The 18,949-nt window shown below is 48.4% G+C and overlaps 1 protein-coding gene across 1 annotated transcript in view; it reads right to left on the minus strand.

Annotated features, from left to right (window-relative positions):
• The window catches only part of PLXNA4 (plexin A4), a 423,238-nt gene that overhangs the window by 138,646 nt on the left and 265,643 nt on the right, over nt 1–18,949 (minus strand). The window contains exon 5 of the mRNA XM_088054749.1: nt 10,947–11,047. Within this exon, the coding sequence (XP_087910875.1) occupies nt 10,947–11,047 (101 nt within the window). The remainder of the gene's footprint in view (nt 1–10,946; nt 11,048–18,949) is intronic.

An 18,949-nucleotide genomic window follows, 5' to 3' on the forward strand; every position in this document is an offset into this window, starting at 1 on the left:
TGCTGCTGGGGGCAGGACGTGTCTGGCTGCCTGTTCCCAGCTCCTGGGGAGCCACAGGGGCTCCTGTCCCTCAGCTACAGCTGAGAAAATCTGCAGACAAAACCTCTTTGTGGGGGGGAGTTGGGTCTGAAAGACAAAAGGAGTTTGGTTTTGTTGCCGTCATCTCCTCACCTCAGCTCTGAGCCATGAGAGTGGGGATTCTTAATAAGGGGGACTCATTAATACAGGGGTCCCATTAATGCAGGGCCCTCATTAATGCTGGTTTTAAACTGAAGGAGGGTCAGTTTAGATGAGATATAAGATATTTTATTTTTTTTTACAATGAGAGTGGTAAAATGCCGGCAGAGGCTGCTCAGAGAAGCTGTAGCTTCTCCTGGATCCCTGGGAACACCCAAGGTCAGGTTAGATGGGGCTTTAACCCACCCTCACCTCAAAATATGCACCAAGCTACCAAGAGAGAAGCCTTCCAGGCATGGGAAGTTAGATTGAGTTAGATTGAGATTATTTTCTTCATGTCTCAATTAAAATGTAGATCTCCTCCACTGCCTGGGGCAGAGGGGCAGGAGGCATTGGGAATGAGATATGGGAGGGAGAAGCAAGGCATGGGGAGGGTTTGCTTCACCCCTGTCTGCCTTAACCCTTCTGGTGCCACCCCTGATCTAACAGAAGCGTGTGCATTGGGATAACCAAGGAATTGCACGTGTGCTTGCATCTTTTCACGTCTGCCAAGGCTCCTTCTGCTCTAATTAAACAAACTCAAAGCCTGCTCAGCCACTTGTGAGATGAAATTATTATTTTTGTGCTTTATATATGCTTTATACATACTTTATATATATATATGTTTTACTGTAGTCATCACATCCAGCTACTTCTGCAATCCACCCATTGTCCAAAATACTTTAAGCCTTAGGATCCCACACCCATTCATGAGGTGAGGAACTGTTATTCCTGTCCTACAAACAAGGGCCTAAAACACAGGGAATTTAAGGACTGGAGTCACTTTAAGTCAGGCATTGTTTGATATGGTCGTTTAAGGTTCCTCAGTAGCTGCTAAAAGAAACTGGCACTTCCAGGGGGCAATGCATTCCACTGCCTTCAACACCCCGGGGTTAGGAGGAATGTGTTCAGAAAAAGTCCTTGTCTTCACTGTCTGCAGAGACAGGAAACCTAGGAGCAGATGAGATAAATCCCATCCTAAGCAATTTGTCCAAAATCATGCCAGGTACTACGGCAGAGCAAGGAAATTAATTCTGTTCTCTCTCGCCTAAGGAAAATCCTGTAACCAGTGGATCATGCTGACGTTCCTTCCTAAATGTACCAAGGGGTCCAGGACGTGTTTTCTCCAGCCAGAACCTGTCCCAGATCTTGTCCTACAACAGTGACTCAGTCCCTCAGCCCACAGCAATTCCCACTTCCCTGACCTCTCAAATCCCTTTATCCAGGTTAGGGAGAATCATCCTCCAGCTCCTCCACTCTGTCCCAGCAGACATTCCTTGCTTTCATGCTTTCAGCATTTCCTCCCCTCTTCATTATTTTATCTCAACTTTTCCTCAGCTTTCTCTTTATTTTTGGCCACAAGACAACCAGCAAAAAGACATGCTAATTGCTGGTGTAACTTCCCAGGCAGGGAAGATGTTGGAGGGAAATGAAAAGAAACCTGCTGTTCCTTCCATTACCAGGGAGTGGTGGATGCTTCCTTGCAAAGCTGTTTGCTGTGGGGCTGCCCCATGTCCCTACAGCACACAAGAAAGCCCACTGCCAGTGGCAGGAGAAATTCACAGCCACTACCTCTGTCCTTTACTGGGAATTTGGTTTTTCCTGCAGAGGATGGCAAGAAAACCAGTTTTATTTTTTTAATATCCTGGTTTCTTGCATCCATATCTGAAGTGGAAAACAATGGAAGAGAAGATGCTCAAGAGGATGGGACAATGAAGAAATGCAGATGCTGCTGGGGGTTAGGAAGACTGTAAGGAGGATCCCCCAAAAGATAAAGCCCCACAGCAGGATGAGAGAATCAAGTTCAGAAGCTCCTGTGAACTCAGAACCTCCCTCCAGGACCACAGTTCTGCTTGGATGACAATCCTGAGCTGGAAGGGACCCACAGGGATCATCCAGTCCAACACCTGGCCCTACACAGAACACCCCAAAAATCCCACCCTGTGCCTCAGAGTGTTGCCCAAACTCTTCCTAACTCTGGCAGGCTTCATGCTGTGACCATTGCCCTGTGGAGACTGTTCCAAAAATACCCAATTCTTGTATACAAAAGTATCCAAAAATTTAAAAAAAAAAATTAAAAAAAATCTCCCTGCTACAGAAGTCAAAGGGGAAAACATCTGCACCTCTGCGTGGGGGATGGAGTGCAGGGGGATGTGGGAGTAATGGGGAGAGCTAAGGGTTGTGCTGATGGCCCAGGCAGATTGGGTGGCAGGTCACTGAATGTGGGAATGTGCAACAGAGGATACTGGGAAGGAATTCCTGGCTGTGAGGGTGGGGAGACCCTGGCAGAGGGTGCCCACAGAAGCTGTGTCTTCCTCTGAATCCCTGGAAGTGCCCAAGGCCAGGTTGGACAGGACTTGGAGCAGCCTGGGATGGTGGGAGGTGTCCCATGGCAGGGGGTGGAACAGGATGAATTTTAGAGGGTTCTTCCCACACAAATTATTCCCTGATGGCCTGAATTTATGGGCAGGAGTGTGTGCAGATCCATGGAGAGACTGAGACTGGATAAAGACACCTTAGAAGGTTTGCTGTTCTTTTCTTCAGCAGGAATTTCTCCCCGGTCCCCCCCGCTCCTTTCCCTTCAGAGACTTGTCACAGGTGGAGGCTGATGAAATGTCACAGAAGCAGCAGTGGCAGCGATGTTCCCCCACCCTGGGGAGGGCTTGTTTCATGTGCCATTTTCCCTCATTGGCAGCTCATTGGCTGCAGAGGCACCGGGGAGCTCCTGACAGCAAGACAGATTCCCTAAAAGAGAGAGATTCCCTACAAACAGCCCAGCGACTGAGACAGCTCCCTGAACCATCCATATTCCCTGACACTCGCTGAGTGCCCCAGCCCTGCAGCAAAGCCTAGCCCTGCTCCTTTGCAAATTAGGGCATTGCAAGACTTTAAAATTCACGGGAGGAGTGAGAGCGGTCACGTTGCAAAACCCACGGAATTTTGTCCGTTCTGAGAATTTGAGAGGGGAGAACATCCCAAACTGGGGTTAGGCTTTGTTGTGTTGCCAACATACAGAGCTTGAAAGTCACCTGAGACGTCCTCAGGACCCCTTCTTATCCTCCAGAAGAAAAGCAAACTCTGCCATACTTGTCCCAGGTGAACATCTCACACCTGAGGTTCCCCAGTTGCAGCACAGCACGGATGGGTCACTGAATTGAATTCCTGGCGTACATAAAAACACTTATAATTCAAAGTCTCCTTATATTCTCAATATATCTGTTATTCTTTATTCCTTATTTTGCTGCTTCTTGAGGTCTGAATCTCCCTGCTGGCTCTGCCAACATCCATGTTGCAATTCAAGTCCAGGAATACTCATTCCGTGTGACAGTCCCTGTAACTTTGCATCTCAGCTCCAGTGCACACCTGATTTTTAAGATTTTTAAATCTTAAAATTTTAAAAAATGCTTGGGGTGGCCATGCAGCTTCCCCCTATCCCTGTTCCCTCCCTAAATGTCTCCTGTGGGATGTGTAGATATTTCACCCAAACACCTTCCCCTGAAGGGGCTGGAACTTTCTGCAACGCTAAACCTGAGCTGCCAATGTTCCTGTGACGGAGACGAATCCCAAGTAGGACACCAAACTCACAGGGCTGCAGGAGGAGAAAGCTTCTGCTGGAACCCACTGCACAAACTAATTATCTTCCCACCCTTCCCCACTGCCCTCTAGCAAAATAAGCTAATCAAAGAAAAGGTTGTTATCAAAACACATTTACCACACGCCTGCGTCTTACGGCCCACAGTGCCCAGTGCTGTCCCTGAGTTGCCTCAGGCAGGTACAGCCACCGAGATAATCAACCTGTGAAGGGCACAGCTCTGCCCTGCACTGCTCGGCTCACCAGAGCAGGAAAAGTGCCCCCAAAGGGGACACGACGGCGTTTAGGGAATGGATGCAGCCATGGGTCGGTTCTCCAGGACTGGGGATCTGCTCAGAGGGCTGGTTCAGAGGGGTTTATTCAATGTTTTCTGTAGAGAAACAGGATTCCCAGGAGCCTCTGATTCACTGGGGCTTTATTACCATCAATAGCCACGCTCCCAGTCCCGAGAATTTCCTCCTCCTCTCTGGGCTAAGAGCCCCGATCTCATTTCAAAAGGCCATTGCGGAGCTGTCACATTTGGGGCTATTTCCTCGGCTCCAAAGGTGTGAAAGGATGGGTACTTTAGCTGTACCTCAGCAGGCAGATTAGAGATTCCCTGGGCTCAGGACAGGGTGCTTTGATGTCCCCCTGCTGCGCTTCCCTCCGAAACACCGGCTCCAGTTTCCGTAACTGCCTGGGAGGAAGTGGGAATTGCTCCGTGCCAAGGCCGGTTTTGGGAAGATGACTCCACTGTCCCTTGCTGTCAGGTGGGAAGGGTTCTCAGGCCAGCTGTGACATGGGCAGAGGCAAACCAAGACATCTCAAGAGCTCATTCACTCCTTTGCCACCACTGACTACCAAACAAAGGATGGGAGACTTTCAAACCAAATGAAAGGCTGCAGATTTCCTGGAATTACTTTCTTTCACAGCATTTATGTTTTTCTTGCCATCATGCAGCAGCACAGAACTGGAAATCTCCTTTGCAGTGAGAAATATCCACAAACACCTCGGACACACCAGGGTATTGAACTTAACAACTGGCTCTGAGTCTCCTTTCCAATGGGGAGGCACAGCCCAGATGGGCACAGATTTCCAAGGAAAAACAGGATTTGAGCTGGAAGCTGTTCTCCATGTGGCTGCTCCATCCTCAGGATGATTAGGACAATTATCAGGTACCTTTGACAGGACTCAGAGATGTCTGAAGGCTTCAAGAGCTGCCCCATGGCAGGACAATGTTGGGGCAGGGAAGGATAGGGAAAGATTTTCCTATAAAAATGTCCCTAACCATGACAGTGAGACCCAGAGGGTGGTCAGGCACTGCAACAGGCTCCCCAGGAATGTGGTGATGGCACCAACCCTGCCAGAGCTCAAGAAAAGTTTGGACAGCGCTCTCAGGCACCTGGTGTGGTTTTTGGGGCTGTTCTGTGCAGGGCCAGGAGCTGGACCTTGATGATTCACACGGGTCCCTTCCAGCTCAGAATATTCCCTGGTTCTATTACTTTTCATCATTCTAGGCAAGTGCAAAACACCTCCAAATTGCTGCCTGATTGGAGGGACTCCAGGTGGCACCTTGGGACAAAACAGCATGGGGAGTACGAGGCAGGGGCAGCTGAGGGTTTATAGGATCACAAACCCCTGCAAGAGTCAGGAAATCCCTCTTTTCCCACTGTTAAAGCTCAGAGCAGCCCAGGAGTGGGTGTGATATTCCAACCTCCTGCCCTGCTGGGTCCCTGAAGCCTGACCCACACAGCCCCTTCCAGAAGCAGCGCTGGAGGAAAAGACTGGGAAGCAAAAACAAGGGAAAAAGGGAAGAAGAAAGAACAAAACAACTCCGCCTGAAAAGAGTCACAGGCTTTCAGACAGCAGAAAGTCAAACAAAAAAAAGACCCTTCAAGAAAGGTCTTATTGCAGCCTGTGTAGGCAGCTGGGGTTACCCGAGACTCTCTGGTGGTTCAGAAGACTTTGACCAAGAAAGTTAAAGCCAGGGAAATCAATGAGCTCTGCCAGAGGCGGCGCATCAGGTTACCTGCTGAGCCCAGACACCGCGAGCTGCACTTTGGAACTTTTCCCTTTTATTTCTCCTGGTCTGGCAGTGAGGCTGAGTGTGGATAACAAACCTCCCTCCCCCTCCACAGTGATCACTAGAAAACAGCTTGTTTAAATGCCTGCTTTTCCCTTCATACCATGTTGGAAAGGAGAGCTGTAGTTTTGGAGTGTGTGAGTTGTCCACACAAGTGGGAGGAGGTGGAGAGCAGGAGGATGTGGAGGGTCACTCCTCAGACAGTGGGGTGGGTGTCTGCTGCCAGAGAATGGCATCAGTCCCCTCTGAACGGGGCTGGTTTTTTTGCTGGGAAACCAAAAAATTCTCCTATGGCTTCTGAGGTGTCTCATAACAGCAGGGATCCAGTTAATCCAGACCAGCTCCACCTGAGGAATTCCACGTGGGAGATTTTGGGCATCCCCTGACCTACCCAGAGCCAAAGGGATCCAGGAAAGGTGACTGCTGTGGCCCAGAAATGAGAGTCTTTTGTCACTGCTTCTTCCATAGGGTGAGGATGCCTTCAGGAGGCCACTGGATCCTATTCCCAAGGTTCAGGAGCAGCGGGATCTGCTGGCATGTGCTCTGCAAAGCCAACAGAGCCAGCTCGGGTGCCCTGGGGAGGCTCTGGGTGCCAGAAGGACACACAGAGGACACAAGCAGCTCCTCAGAGCTGAGCAGAGGAGTGCAGGGAGCAGAGCCAGCTCCTGGCTCCGATATCTCCAAGCAGGACAGACTGGAGATGCTTAAACAATCCCTCTTCCCTCTGCAGCAAATGTCAGTTCCTCTAAACCAACAGCGCTTGTTGACTGCTTTGCTCAGTCTCTAGGGCTGGTAAAGACTTCTGGGGGAGAAAGAAATCACAGATGCTCAAATGTTTCATTCTAATGGAAAAATAAAAATAAAAAAATTAATGCTTCCTTTCAGAATGACTTTTTATTTTGAAATCTCAAGCAATTTGCTAAAAACTGAAATCAAACCCCAAAACGAGGACTTCCAAAGTCTAAATGAATCATTCTCCAATTACTAAATGGAATCAGTCCCTTCCAGAACAGCTTTCAAGAACATTTCTTATTAAAAAAATAATTGGCCACTGCGAGCTGGAGGAAAAAAAAAAGTTTTGAAATATCACAAGTTCTCCCAGAAAATGGGACTGTTTCCCTCTCTGATTGCAATTAATGACCTGCCAGCCAAGGAGTCCCCAGGCCTGCAAGGGCAGATTCCAGAGCAGAAGGAGGCTGGTGCCTGGGGGTGCATCCTCCTTAAGGACAGCTTGTGTGTGTTCAGCTATTCCTCTTGGAGTTAGATGGATGTTGCATGGGATGAAATGAGGCAGCAAAGCCAAAATCTAGGAGTGTCACTAGCGCAGCAGAGCCTGGGACAGGTCTCTTTGCACCCAGCAGGGGATGTCCCTGCAATAAAATGTTGCTCTTCTCTATAGGGACGCTGCTTTTCTGCACCAAATTTCCATTCTTATGGCAGCTGGGGTGTTAAAGACAACCCAGGGGTGCTGTGCAGGGCTGAAAATCTGCATGGTGACCACATGCAGATGCACCAGTGAACTTACATAGAATAATAGAATGGTTTGGGTTGGAAGGGACCCTCAAAATCATCTATTCCACCCCAGCCATGGGCAGGGACACCTTCCTCTGTCCCAGGCTGCTCCAAGCCCAGTCCAGCCTGGCTTTGGACACTTCCAGGGATCCAGGGGCAGCCACAGCTGCTCTGGGCACCCTGTGCCAGGGCCTCCTGACCCTCACATGGAAGAATTTCTTCCAAATATCCAATCTAGATTTAAGGAGGGGTTTTTCAGTAGCTGAAGCTGGGAAAGAAGGAAGAAGGGGAGGTTACAGTTTGGATATGGCTGAGACAGGAGTAACTTGCCAGGGGATTAGAAGAGTGGTCAGATTTGGGTGTTATCCTTGGACAGCACTGCATCTGACACAGGAGGAAGCTGCTGAATTCATTTCAGGGTTGCAGGAAACTTCTCTTTGCTCTCAGCCCTCTCTGCAGCCCCTGTCCGGGCTGGTGACATTGCTGTGACCTTGCAGCAGGCACCGAGTGCCAGCTCTGCAGGCTGGTCCGTCCCCACTGCTCCATCCCTGCCCCTCTCCCTCCCCCAGAGACCCCCGCAGCCACCAGAGCCACATTTTCAATTTACACCGAGTAAATGATTCATCGCCGCCTAAAGAGGCCTGAGCAGAGCCCGGGAGGGAGCAGAGCTGGGAAAGGGAGGGAGGACAAGATCGGGGTAAAGATACGGAGATGAAAAGCTCCAGTGACCTGCTCTGTATCAGCTCCTCTCCTCGGGACAGAAGCCAATCCATCCTCCCCCCTCTCTCCCGCAGCCGTCTGTGGGTCTGTCTGTCTCTCCCAGAGGACTCGAGTTTCTCAGTGTAAGGTTAGGACAGCAGAGCTGTGGAAATCGATTCCCGAGCCCTGGCACGCCGCCCTCGGCCCAGACAGCCCAGCTCAGCTGGGAAAAGACGGATGGGAGCTGTCTCTGGAGCTCTCAGGTGGTGGGAGCTGCGGATGGCTGGAAATGGGGGTCTGGGGAAGAGGAGCTGCATCAGCCCTTGTAGGAAAAATCCCAAAATGGGAGAGACAAAAATACAGTGCTGTGACCCTTTGGGCAGTTTTCTCCTGTCCCCCAGCCCACTACTGCTCCTCTTGACGGTTTTTACTGGAGGAGGAGAAGGGAACAGCGTGGCTTTGCCCACAAATCTGCCTCCCAGCCCCATTCTACCCCAGCTCTTGCACAGCCCAGCTGCTTCCTCCACACCTTCCACATCACTGGATTCAGCCCTGCACTGGGAATCCCCTGGGATTCCTGACTGGGAGGGAGGAAGGAAGGGTTAGGAGCCAGGAGGGGAAATGTTTATGGCATTTTTCCCCAGGGACCCTCGTGCAGGAGCTGTTGAAGGCGTATTCCAGTTGAGGAAAGTCTGTTAATGAGTCTTGAGGGGTTCTGATGTGCACAAATTTCTAATTAGAAACTCAGTATTCCAGTGTCCTTACCCTGAACATCCTGTGCAGCCAAAACTTTCTGAGTGGGATGTAATTGGCTCCTTTGCTCTCAGGGCTGCCCAAAAGGATGAGGAAACTGAGACTCCAAAAGGAACACCTGAGGCTGCACTGAAAACCCCTCCCAAACTAGGACTGAAAATCAGATTTCTTCACCGTGAGAAAAACTAGAGGGGAGCAACAGACTTGAAGTAGGATTTGATAACATTTGCTTTCAAAATGCTTCAAAAAAACCCCCCAGGGAATCAATCTCAGTGACCCTGCTGAAAGGCACATAAATAAGAGGTGTTTCTCTTCTCCAGATAAGGAACCAGAGGTTAAGTGGCCAGAGGGAGGAGGGCACAGGGACAGCCAGGTCCAGACTCCAGCCACACTTCTCCCTCAAGAATCGAGCCTGTACAGGGATTTTTTTTTAACCAAGTTGAATCTGACAGCCCCACCCATCACCCTCCATTTCATTCCCAGTACTGCTCAGGATGAGCTGCTGCACACTCTGCAGGTGCCTGTGCCCCTTCTCTCTCCTTTTGGGGATTTATTGCTGCATGTTTTGATTTGTTTGTTGCCACTGACCCTGGATGCAAGGAGATGAAATATCCAGCACTGCTGTGGTACAATCAATGAACAAATTCGTGCCTTTCTGTGCTGCTTGCACATATCTGTGCTGTCCCCTCTCTGGCAGCAAACACACGGTGTCCTGGAGGATGGATACAGGCTGAAATGGCATGGGAACACACTACAAAGCTCTGTATCAAAAGGAAATATCCTCAGGTCAGCAGGATGAAAATTTTCTGGGCTCTTACCCACAATTCAGGACTGGTTTGCCAAGGTTCTCTTGAACAATTCCAGAGCACGAGCCACATTTTTGGACGTGTTTTGGGACGGATCCCCCAGATCTGATTTGAAATTAAGCAGACTGCTGTGGTTTTGGATGAGGGTCACACAAGCTGACAGGAGCAGAGCATTCAGAGCATCAACAGAAGGTTGGAATATGGTCCAGGTTTGTTCCCTTCTGTTCCACAAGGAGAAGTAGCAAAGTCTATCACTTCAACTGGATCCCTGTCTCCACCTGGAGAGTTTGCAACTCAACAGGAAGAATTCAGGTGAACTCAGAGGGAAAAGACCAACACACGGCAAGAGCAGGGCCCATCAGAAAAACCCTCCAAGGCTGCCAAGGACACCGTGAGGCTTGGAGTGACAACACCCTGCAGAGCCACTCTCAGCTGGAGCCTTGGGTTAGACAGGTCCACTGCACTTCCCAGCCCCTGTCTCTGCTGAGAGGGGCTGGGCAAACCAGACCTCCCTGTCACTCAGAGCCAGGAGCCCAGCCAAGCCAACACCTCCCTCTCCATGGCTTTGGCAGAGGGTTCTCTGCAGGAGGAGATCACTCAGGGAAAGGCTGCAGAGAGGCAGCTTCAAGACCAACAGCATTGTCAAAAAGCCTGAGGAAAAACACGCCAATGAACTGATATCCCAATACTGAGGACGCCTGGATCCAGTTCTCCTTGTGAGGCAGTGGATAAACCAGTACAACAAAATAATGGAAGGGTGGAATGAGGCCTTGCTTGGCCTGTTAAGCCATAAAGTCCCAATGAAAACTGCCTTGGAGTGGATCCCATGTTGTTTACTGGGATCTGATTCCTCATCTCTAAGGGTGATGGAGATCACAATGAGTCTGAAAGAGGAGAGGTTCAGGTCAGCAGTGGAAAGCTGGAGGTGCTGAGACAAGGGCGAATGGTCAGAGGCAAATTCCCTTGAATGGAATGGAAACCACCAGGAAAATGTGACCCAGAGAAGAGCTGCTGGAGTGTTGAATTCAAAAAACACCGGGCTGCTTTGCCAGTGCAGTCAGCAAACTGTAGACCAAGCTGTGGAGAAGTTCTGTCTAGCCTCTACCACCCTTCTTTCCCCTCATCTTCCAAAAAAGCCCTTCATAATTAAGCAAAGTCTCTCCCCAGCAAGTCCCAGAGAACTTTTTGGAGGTACAGGCTCAGCCAGGGGCTGAGACAGCATTTCCCCCCTCTAGCTGTGTTATCAGGAGGCAGGTGAGGGGGGCAGGCAGGGCTGGGGTGGTGGCAGAGCCCAGCAGGTACTCACGTGTTGTGAAGCACACACCATCCGCAGTGGGGGTCCCCCGAGCCCAGGCACTCGCTGCAGGTCTCGTACTGGCTGCACGACTCCACAGGCACCCTGGTGAGCTGCAGGAGGAAAGGGGACAACCTGTCAGGCTTCTCACACGGCTCAGAACAGCTTGGTGAAGGTGCCACCCGCTCTGTCCCCTTGCCCTGGTGCCTGTGCTCCCACAGGAAGATCCGTGCAGCGCTGGGCAGGCGTGGGGCAGGCAGAGGGATGGGGATGCTGCAGTCCCTGCCCACATCCTGGTCCACATCTCCTGTGGTCTTTTCCTCACCCTGTAGCCCTCCATCCGTTGCCAAATTACTTTGCTTGCAGGATTTCCCAGCAATCAGCAAATCAGGCAGGCTGTGGGGATGTGGTACCTTGAAATTAAATCAATTAATTTCAATTGGACAACAGGAGATCTGCAGCAGGTTAAACTCCCTGGATCTCATTGATCTCTCTGGTTTTGGACTCTGTTGCTTTCTGGCTTCCTGTGAGAGCTGAGGTCTTGTGGTGTCTTTGTCTCCCTCCCGTGACCTCCTGCCACCACCAGTCCCCACTGCCACCACCACTGCTGGTCCCAGGAAAGCGTTAACTCCACTCCCCATTGCCTGTGCATCTTTCCAACCACCACTTGTCCCATCCCTGGAGAGGTTGCTCCCAGCAGGAAAAAGGACAAAGGCTACGAGGCTGGATATTTTCTTGCTGTAGCCCTGCTTTAGCAGCTCAGAAGGCATTAGAGTGGAACCTGAAACACCCATGTACTGCCAAAATACCGCATTTTATCATCTATTTTTCTTTTATTTTTCCTTTTTAATTAAAGCATTTCAGTGAGAGGTTTCAAGGGTTGAAGGGACTGCCCAGACTGACCTCCTGTCTCACAGACCAGTGCTTTTGATTCCTCTTAGGTTTTGTAAGCCCCTCGCAGCTTTTGAAGCCAAACACACAATTTGGGCCCAGTGACCTGATAGTCCCTTTTCCACTGAATAAGCTTCAGAGAGCCTCTGTAATATCCAGTCAATTGCTGGTGTCTTCACCCCAGTTCCTGTCAGCAGGGAGAGTTTATTCCCTCAGATGACAGAGTGTGGAATTATCCTGATGAAACACCGCTGAGAACTGCCAGCTCTAAACTGCAGAACAGTTACTCCTGACAAATGACGAGGGAATACACCTGGATCTCAGGGATGATTTTTTACTTGGCGCAACATTCAGGAGAGCTTGAGCTGTGAAGTGACAGACTAAGATCCATCTTGGTTGTGTCTGTAAATGAACCAAGAACTGGCTTTTTTTTTTTTTTTTTTTTTTTCATTTTTAAGTTTTAATATAAATATATATCAGGCAAAATTCCAGCTCTGTATGAAGACCTTTTCTGGCTGTATCAGAAATTGTTTTTCTCACCCTACCCACAAATCCCAGTTGATAGTCTATAAGCAAAAGCTGGAGATGTGCAGTTTTGCCTCTGGCAAGTGGCAGAAGCTTTAGAAAACTTCAGGTAGGAACAGGATGGGTTTTATTTACCATTGCACCACTGTCTGTGCCAAATCACCCAGAGGAACCAACTGCAGCTACTGAAAGCCTTTAAGGAAAAAGTGAGAGAAGGGGGAAAAAAACCTCAAAGAAAAACCAGCACAAACTCACTTTTCTCAGCTGAATCTATTGACTTGAGCATAAAAACATAATCAGAACAGACCACAGAGCAATAAAAGTTATAAGAACAAGACAAAGGAGGAGTCATTCAGACCTCTCTAATTAAGGCAGCCTTGGCAGCAGTGAATTAATGGTTGGATTTGATGATCTTAAAGGTCTTTTCCAAGATTCTATGATTCTTTCAAGAAGTTTAAAAATTAAGATTGCTTGGCCATGAATGAGGTTGTTCCACCTTCCTTAAGCTTCTCATCAAGCAGGTACCACCTATTCATGAAGAATAAATTTTATGTCTCAGAATTTCACTCAATTAAACTTGTTGAAGCCAATAGTCTGTGTTGAATCCAAATTCCAAAAACACATAAATTTTTTTACAAGAAGGTGGAGACATTATATTTTATTATGTCAGCCATTCCCACCTCTTATTTCCACCAGAGGAAAAAATACTGTGAGTTATTTTATCTCGATCACATCAAGCTTGGCCATGGCTACACTGTGGCCACCAGAGGACTTGAAGAAGGAGCAGAAAATTTAGTTTTGGAAGACTCTAAATCTGCCATTCCTCAATCCAGATGCAATTCTCACCTGGTAATTAGAATCTTGTGAGCACAGTTGAGTTTGGCTCTGCAGTTCCCACCCAAACCACCCTCAGTTTGACATATGGTGCTGCTTGATTTATCCTCATTAGCTCTAGATAGTTCCATCCAGCCTCACTTCTGAGCCAGTTTGCACCTGCCTGATAGAAGTGAGTTTTGGTTGAGAAGTTTAGATCAGAAAATGAACTTTTCCAACACCTGGTGATCCTGGCTTGAATGTTCAGAGTCAAAATCCACTTGTGGCTGTGATATAGGTACAAGAAAGATGTCCTAGAGGACTGAAATTTGCCATTTCTTGGCAAATTGCTATAGAAAGAGTAGATAAAAGGTGCTCTGTATGTTTTATTCTTATTAGTTAATTAGCCTTCAAAGGATATCCAAGCCTGTCCCAGTGGCAGGAGGAACCTACTGGGAACCCAGATCTTCATCTTTGCAGAAATGTTTTCTTTTCAGTGTGTTTGGGTACATTTTGTGGGATATATGTTGTTTTCAGGAGCACACCTGGCTTGTGCTGCAGAGCCCACAGGGATGTGCCACGAGCTCCCAGCATCCCAAATCCCGTCAATCCCACCAGAGTGTGTCCCGTGTCACCGTGTGCATTATTCCTGCCCTAAAAGTCCTTTCACGAGTTCACCTCTAGCAGCTTTATTGTGAGATTAATTAAAACTCTACCATGCTGATAAATGTCTTGGGCTGGAAGTGTCAGACCTTCCAATTACTGCAGAAAGAAACCACAAAAAAAAAAAACAAAACAAAGGAGCTACAACTGAAAGAAATGCCACCTGAGGGTCATCTGCTGAAAAGAGGAAGAACATCAAGCAAATAAGACACATCAGAGGTCTTATTTTCCTTTTTGGAGCATAAACTGTAATTAATTCAGCTCAGCTTTCCACGTTGAAGGGTTTGAGAGCTGACTGCGTCCCTCCAGGGAACAGCCAGCTTTTTGTGCTGCCACTAAAATATCAGCAAAAGGGAAGTCCATGCAGCCTCCCAGCTACAGAGCCTTGCCATCATTCACTTGGATGAAGGGACCAGGCAATGCTGGAGGTGGAAATCTCCATGGCAAACCGGGCTGTGGTTACTCCTTCCACCCCTTCTCCATCCTTGGAAAGCCTGACAAACTCTTCAAGGCTATTTTCCAACCTTGGTGATGGTCCCTACCCCTGGTTCTTCATGGTAGTGAGACCTGGATTCAACATTTTGTGGCAAATATCACAGAACCCTGGAATGTCCTGAGCTGGAGGGGACCCACAAGGATCATTGAAGTTCAATCCTTAGCCCTGCACAGGGTGACTCCAAGAATCCACCACGTGTCTGAGAGTGCTGTCCAAATATAACCAGGGATTCAGCAGGACTAGAAAAGGAAAGTGTCCTTCATTTTGGGGCATTAGGAGCCAGTTTGAAGGAATTTATATTTAATTTATATTCCTGCAGTGGTCACAGCTTCACTGATATTTTTAGCTTCACTGTGCCAGAGCAATATATGGATGTAAGAACAGACTGCTGTTGTTCTCAGGGCTTATATCCCATATATCAGGAAAATATATGATATCAGGAAAAGGTTCCTCCCCAGAGGGTGGTGGGCACTGAACAGGCTGCCCAGGGAATGGTCACATTCCCAAGGCTCCCAGAGCTTCAGAAACATTTGGACAATGCTCTCAGGGGTGCACAGGGTGGGACTGTTGGGGTGCCTGTGCAGGGCCAGGAGCTGGACTGGATGATCCTCACGACTCCCTTCCAACTCAGGATATTCTCTGATTCTGTCCCCATATCTCCCCATTTTATCAAGGAGAGCTGAAGCAGAAAGGGAGGTCTCAGCAGCAGAAGAAGGAGCTGTCTCAATGTCTCTGAAGGTGTGGGTTAATGGCATCTGAGCAAGTTTGGGGAGGAAGTTCAGGTAACACCTGCTCAGTGAGCACCAGGTCATTAAATACAACATATTTAGGCTCTGAGTTTATTGGAATATTGAAGATATGAAGGTAAGGTCCTTTAAAATGCCTGTGCACACACCTGGTGGACATCCAGGAGCTGCTGTGCTTCCAAAGATCTGTCCATAGCTGAGCAGAGGGACAGATGATCTCTGACCCAGAGTGAGATGCAATCCCAGAGCCAGGGCTGGACAAGGGGAAGGTGAATCTCGCGTCCTTCTCAAGGGCAGAAAGGGAACAACTAGCAGGCCCAGCTGCCATGGCTGCAGCAGGATTTGAAGAGCTGTTTCACCTCATCAACACATTCATTTACTGGTCCCCAAAAGAAATCATCCACGAGTTTCTGGCTCACAAGGAAATCTTAAAAATCTGGCGAAATCTGCAAAGTGCTGAATGGTTCAGAGCTCAACTGCTCCTTCAGGGTGTTTCACCCTCACCTCTGATCCTGCCTAAATTCCAAACTGCAGATTCTCCAGCTCCCAGCCTCCCTTCCCCTCCCTATTTCTAGTATGAATGAGTTACAAAAAGTCATTTAAAACAAAATGATTGAGTTTTTTTGGATCTGGTAGACAGTAACAGATAATCCTGTTAGAAATTTGGCTCCTGCTTCTGCCATTATACATTCACAAAAGCTCCTGCTATGTGCTCAGTCATAATTTTCTGGCTCCCATTTTTGACTTTTTTATTTCAATATACATTGCTTCTTTTTCCCCTTAAACTGCCAACATTCTGGTCAAAACCTGAATCATTGCTCCATCTCTGTTGTTATAATTGGATGTTAATACAGCGGCAGGATTTATTCAGTCTGATGGACTAAGTTAATTTAAATGTACAAAAAGGCATCTTAAGTAGCCAATTTCCTTCCCAACAGTCAAAAGATACATTTCCAAAACACTGAACAGTGGCTCTGTCAAGCCATGTGGGTTCTGTGAATGCTGCTATCTCTCGAGGCTCAGCCAGCCCTGAAAAACTGCAGAAAGATTTAAGAGTGGAGCTTATTTGATTTCAAAGCCCTGAATAGAGTGTTCATGATAATATAGTTTATTAAATAGAGGAAGGCAAAAAGCCACCTGAAAGAAGCACAGGTCGAAGCACTTCTGCACCTTGAACAGTCAGGGAAGGTGCTCAGTCACCTGCACAGCATCCCAAGATGTTGATTTTATTCTGGCCTGAATTACAGACAAAGGGACTGGATTTCCTCTGTCATGTTTGATATCCTGTGCCTTATTACCTGACCTAGAGGCCCAGTAAAAAGGCAGGAACAGGGAAAAGCAAAACATATTATTTACCCTGGTGAGAAGCAGGGCTCACACACAGGGAGATGTCAGACTGCTGGGAGAGGAGCTGCTCCTGCAGGGATAGAAATGAGGATCTGGGTTTCATCCCAGCCTGCCACCTCTGCAGGATAAGAACACAACTTGCCAGTCCCACTGGGACGGGGAATGCCATTCTCATCAGACACCCCCAAGCTCTGCCTCTTCCCGGTAAATCCATGCTTACATCCTTGGAAAACTGGGGTCTTTAATTCAGAGCGTTAATTGGAAGCAGCAGTAGCTGTCAAGGACAAATGACACAATAATTAAAGTGGGGGTCAGTGTCCTGCTACATGGCAGGACAAATTACCTGATCAAATATTCTTGTTCACCAAGAGCCCCCTACCTCCAGTTGTGTGTTTGCTGTTCCTCCTCCTCTCCTGTCTCTGTTCTGGGCACCTTTGGTGAGAAATTTCTCCACTCTGGCACTGCCAGAGCAAATCCCCAGCCACAACCACACGACACTCACACCAACAGAGGTACAGCAAGAGGAGGAATACAAAGATTTGATGCCCACAGCCTCTGTGGCAACAGCTCCAGGAAACTTTGAGGCGAGGCTGAGTGTTGGCAGCTCCCATCAGAAGCTCTCAGGATGAGACTGCTGCTCCTGCAGCAATGAAATTGGCTTTGCACACCTTGCAGTGCAGTTCTTCTCTTCATACATCCCTTGGCAGGACTCTGCCCTGCAGCTGGCTCAGAAAACCCCTCAAATAAGGGGTTTTCTGTGTAAACCATGCTGGGCTTCATTTCTGATCTATCAAGCCTGTCAGGCTTGCAGGGAACAGCTCTGTCGGTGCAGGTGTGAAAAGTGAGGGCTTTGCCTTCTCACTAAACTCTGTCTGCAACATCAGAGTCTAATTCTAAGCTAGAAACTCATGCTCTGTTGAAGGAGAGACCTTTTGCAGGGCAGGATTTGTCTGCTCTCTGTTTTAGATGTCAAGCTGGGATGAGATAAATCACGCCCTGGATGTGCCTGTGTCTGTTCACTGAATATAAAGGAGTCTGGACAGCCAGGTCAGGTGGAGACATTGACAATGTACACCACAGTCACCAGCTGAGGTGACTCCCACACAAATGCCACACTTCATTTTCTGTTCTTCCTCAAATTTTGTCACTGAGAACAATTCTCAGATGTGTTCAGGCCTCCCCTCATCCTAATCGCAGCACCAGAATAACCAGTCACATACAAAATACATTTTCTTTAATTTTTTGGAGAGTGCTATAGGCAATCCCCCATGTTCCATAGCTTGTAAACCATGGCAGAGCTCCGAAGCCCCTGTGTGGTGACAGGGACTGTGCTTGAACAAGAGCCTTTCCCCATCTGCTCTGTCACACAGCCCTCTCACCAACCTCATCCCTGCTCTGTTCTGGCTGCATTTACAAGGGAACAGACAGATAACAAAGATTATCTCAGTCCTTTTCTTAAAGGTTTGGCAGGTTCCCAGTTTTCCCTTTACAACTGCTCAGCCCTGTGCTGTCCCTTCTTCAAAGAATTCCTCCTCTCTGTAGTGACTCCCCTCCCAAAAACGTCACTCCAGGAGGAGCAGGGGACACAGCATCCTGCTGGGAGCTTGGTTGGCATCCTGAAGGTTGAAAAGTGTTCCACACACTCAGAGGTTTCGGTTCAGGTTTCCACCGAATTCACTCATTTTTCCCTTACCAAGATTGCCAAACCCTTCCTCAGCTGGGATTGCATCCCATTGGCACAAGGCAGGGAAATCTCTGAATTTCCTTGTAAAAATCAGAGTTCACCAGCTCAGAGGCGTGGAAGGAGAGAGAGGTGATTTCACCCAAAGCTGATGAAACCAACCACCTTCTTCCCCACCTTACAGAGCATCAGCTCTGGCCGGCTTCCTCCGCCTGCAGCATTCCATCTGTGTTCCTCCCTGCTGCATCCAGGTAGCTTCACATCCCCCCTACCTTGTCTACACTAAATCTTGATCCCCTGGTCAAGCGTTGCACTCTGTGAACTGTGAAACAAATGAGGTTTGGCTAAACATTTGTGTTCAAAAGCCTTCAAAGAAAACAGCTTCATGTCACAATTAATGCAGGGCCAGCCCAGGCTTAATGAGAGCTGGTGTCTCTGTGGTCACTGGAGCGTGGCTTCTGAGCAAGGGAGAGATTGTTACCCAGGCTCCAGAAAGGCTATAAACAGATTTAATTGGGACCTGGGAAGGAATTTATGCCCCTGCAATGGGTTTGTCAAAGCCCAGCATCCCTTGAAGGCTCCTGGTGGAGGCTTGAACAGTTAAAACACACAGGGAGAAGTTAAGAGCTGTTTCTGCTGGTGGTGGTGCTTTCCAGGTCACGTTGTTCCACTGTCTTTCCAGGTGTTCCCACCACAGAATCAGAGAAAAAATTGGGTTGGAAGGGACCTTTAAAGATCATCTGGTTCCAACATCCCATCATAGGAAGGGATCCTTCTCCTCAGTTACCAGTGAGCATCTTCCCACAAATTAATTCTCCTCAGCAGCCCTCCCAGGTGTCTTATTGTGTCCATT

Source organism: Pseudopodoces humilis, chromosome 5, assembly GCF_049639895.1.
Source record: "Pseudopodoces humilis isolate 2021_Gansu_Grassland_sample_001 chromosome 5, ASM4963989v1, whole genome shotgun sequence".
In the NCBI taxonomy this organism is placed as follows: domain Eukaryota; kingdom Metazoa; phylum Chordata; class Aves; order Passeriformes; family Paridae; genus Pseudopodoces; species Pseudopodoces humilis.